Genomic DNA, 3,505 nt, shown 5'->3' with positions numbered 1-3,505 from the left:
GAGGAGGAGGAGGAGGAGGAGGAGCGTGGCGGCTGTGTGGAGGAGGAGGAGGAGCTTTGTGGCTGTGTGGTGCTGTGGGACCCGCGTGGGCTTGCTGGGGCACTCTGGTGCTTAGCCTTGTGGAGACTCAGTCTTCATGACAAGAATAACTGGTGGCATTTTCCTGATGCTGATATGTCTGCTCATTTAAATAAGTTTTAAAAAAGAAAAGGAAAAGAAAGCCAGGTGCTGGTGGCTCACGCCTGTCATCCTAGCTTCTCAGAAGGCTGAGACCGGAGGATCACGGTTCAAAGCATGCCAGTGCAGGAAAGTCAGTGAGACTCTTGTCATCAGTTAACTACTCAAAAACCAGAAGTGGAGTTGTGGCTCAAGTGGCATTGTGCTGTGTTTGAGCACAAGAGGCTCAGAGCCTCTGAATTCACACCCGTCTCTGAATTCACACCCCATGACCAACCAAAAAAGAATACAGGGATGGCCAGGCGCTGGGGGCTCACACCTCTAACCCTTCCTGCTTAGGAGGCTGAGCTCTGAGGACCGTGGTTTGGGGCCAGCCTGGGCAGGAGTGGAGATGTCACCATGTCGCCTGCGCCGTGCTGGTATTCGGACCCCAGAAAGTGGCCTTTGTTCCAGGCTCGCTCATGCAGGTGGTTAGACATTGGCAGCATTCTTCATGCCGGCTGATGTCTGTCCTGGGCCTCTTCTGTGATCTCAGAGTCTTGCTTGGGACCCGGGCTGTCACTGAGGTAGTGACACACTGCAGCCTGAGCGCCGCATGTGGCCCTCCACTGTGCACACTCCCCGTGTGACACAGCCTGCGTCGCTTCCTCTTGTCCCCAGAGTTCACATGGGTTGGAGCCCTTTACCCAGGGCAAGGCCCTCCAGACGGGCCTGGCCACGTCAGGACCAGGGCCCTGCCCTGAGGCCCTGGCACTCAGTGAGCGTGGCTTGGGGCATGCGCAAGGGCCCTCTGGAGGAGGCTGGGAGTGTGGGCGTGGCACATAGCAGCCTCAACTGCATGGTTGGTGCTCCAGGCCAGCTGCTGGGCCCACACCAGCGCTTCTGTGCAGGCCCTGGGTCTAACCCCAGGGTACGGCCTTGGTTCCACTTGAGACTCTGCTGGAAAGAATTCAGAGGCTGTGGGAGAGTCCACAAGGTGCCAGGATGCCCACCACCAAGTCTGGCGGGCTCACACTCCCTGGGTCTGGGTCCCAGGCAGGAGGCCGGCTGACGGGTAACCTCTGTCCTCGTCTCCGTCCCCCAGATGAATGACAACCTCCTGGAGAGCTGGAGCGACCTGGAGGAGCTGCAGGGAGCCCGAGGCCTGGAGACCGTGTACCTGGAGCACAACCCCCTGCAGAGAGACCCCCAGTACCGGCGCAAGGTCATGCTGGCCCTCCCTTCCGTGCGGCAGATCGACGCCACATTTGTCCGGTTCTGAGGCCCCCTCGCAAGAACTCCCAGCCACGGATCTTAACCCGCCGTTGCTCTGCAGTCACCACTCTTCAGCAGTCTCCGCCGATGGCAATGCCGGGCCGGGCGGCACCCGCGAGATGCCGCACACCATTCGGAGATGCCAATCCTATTAAACCTTGCCACATGGTCTTCCCGAATTGTTGATGGTTCTTGTAAGCCATGGAGAGTGAACACCGGACCCCTAGTCCTCTGTTCTCCAGCCCTGCCGGCTCCCTGCGACCTGGTCTGAGTATCTTCGGGGTGGCCACGCTGCTGCCAGGTGGGCAGCGCGGCCAGCCTGGCCGGTCTTCAGGCCACCACCTGCACCGGAGTGCTGCTTAGTTTTTCAGACCAGGTGACGCCTGAAAAATAGTACCTACGTTAAAAAAATAAAGTGGGTAGAAGACAGCCCACGTCCCGGTGCGTAGTCCTCAGAGCTCCTGTCCAGAGCCGCCCACCAGCCCAGTGTCCGCATGTGCCCGCTCTGCCAGGGTGGGAGCTGAGCTGCCGCCGGCCCGGGGCCCCTCCGTACCCTGTCATCCTTTTGGCTTTGTGTATGTGAAGATGGCATTGTCAGACCCATGGGCCCGAATTCAGGCTGCAAAGGCTCCGTCAGGCCTCAGGGTCCCCTTCCACAGTAAAGACTGCTCCTGTGTCACCGAAGGCCCCTGTCCTTCCAAGGCCCCCAGGCCGCACGGCCCAGCATGGCACCACTCACCACTGCACACAATTTTGGTGTAAATTTGAATTCATTAAATTAAAGTAGAAATCCAGCGCCTTGTCTGCAGTCACCACACTCCGAGTCCCCAGAGACGCAGCCCTTCCCGCCCACACATGCAGTGGACAGCACGCTCTGGGTCTCGCGGCTGGGCCGCCTCACCGGCCCCAGGCCCCTCCCGGAATGTGGCCCACGCCTTCGTGGTTACACAGGGGAGGGGAGGGGAGGGGCTATGCCCTGCCTCCCCGCCCCGCCCGGAGCCGGCCCTGCCCACACACACACACACACACACACACACACACGCGCGGGGCCTGGAGGGCAGACGGGCACAGGCCTGGTGGGCTGGGCGGCTGGGTCTGGTCGTAGCCATAGCACTTGTGGGCTAGGCCGGGCCCGGATGTGGCCCACGCCTTCGTGGTTACACAGGGGAGGGGAGGGGAGGGGCTATGCCCTGCCTCCCCGCCCCGCCCGGAGTCGGCCCTGCCCACACACACACACACACACACAGCCTGGAGGGCAGACGGGCACAGGCCTGGTGGGCTGGGCGGCTGGGTCTGGTCGTAGCCATAGCACTTGTGGGCTAGGCCGGGCCGGGAGGTCATGGCGCGGGGTGTGGGAGGGCCCTGGCATGTTAGGGCCCCCAGACCCAGCCGCTGCTGGAAGGACATGTCCAGAGGCATTGCACAGCAGGGCCAACCTCCCTGAGCAGCGCCGCTGAGGGACTCAGCTCTGTCCCCTCGGCTGCCCCAGGCTGGGCCAAGGCCCCAACCAGGCAACTGGGCCCCGCAGAGCCAGCTCTGCGCACCCAGCCGTGTGCACCCAGGGGCGGCTCTTGGCTTGGCATCTGGTCCCCAGGACCCCACGTCCACCCGAGCCCGGACCTGTGTTCAACAGCAGGCGCTGCCCCCTGTGCCCGGAAGGGACGCCCACGGGCTCCCCAACGCCACACCGTCACCACCTGTGTGTTCCACACGCGCGTCCCTGACAGCCGGCGCACGCGCTGTGTCCAACCTCCGCCGGGTCCTGGGCTTCTGCCCGGCACCAGGAGCCCCTTCCCGCAAAGCCCGTGGGTGGGAGCGAGCCGGCTCCCTCCCATCTTGCAGGGTGGACGGAGGGACGGGACGCCTGGCCTCCCGTGACCGCGCCCTGTCCACCCCGCAGGGCGCCGGCCTGCCGCTCGGTCCGGGCAGCGTCCTCCTCTGATGGACGCCGCCTGCCCAGGCCCGGCCAGGTCGCTGTGTCTGCAGCCTCGGATGCCCTGGGCCAACGGGGGCCAGCCCAGCGGCTCCTCCCTCTTCCCTGGGCGGGGGCCTGGGACAAGGAGGGGCGGTCTCC

The 3,505-nt window shown here is 63.7% G+C and overlaps 1 protein-coding gene across 2 annotated transcripts in view; it reads left to right on the top strand.

Annotated features, from left to right (window-relative positions):
- The window catches only part of Ppp1r7 (protein phosphatase 1, regulatory subunit 7), a 26,810-nt gene extending 24,585 nt beyond the window's left edge, over positions 1-2,225 (top strand). For both annotated transcript variants that reach the window (XM_013033659.1, XM_013033660.1), the window contains exon 10: positions 1,262-2,225. In XM_013033659.1, coding sequence (XP_012889113.1) covers positions 1,262-1,438 — 177 coding nt within the window. In that variant the 3' untranslated portion in view covers positions 1,439-2,225. The remainder of the gene's footprint in view (positions 1-1,261) is intronic.
- The last annotated feature ends 1,280 nt before the right edge of the window (positions 2,226-3,505 follow it).

Source organism: Dipodomys ordii, unplaced genomic scaffold (assembly GCF_000151885.1).
Source record: "Dipodomys ordii isolate 6190 unplaced genomic scaffold, Dord_2.0 Scaffold174, whole genome shotgun sequence".
Lineage (NCBI taxonomy): Eukaryota > Metazoa > Chordata > Mammalia > Rodentia > Heteromyidae > Dipodomys > Dipodomys ordii.
This window is presented reverse-complemented; position numbering and strand designations above follow the sequence as displayed.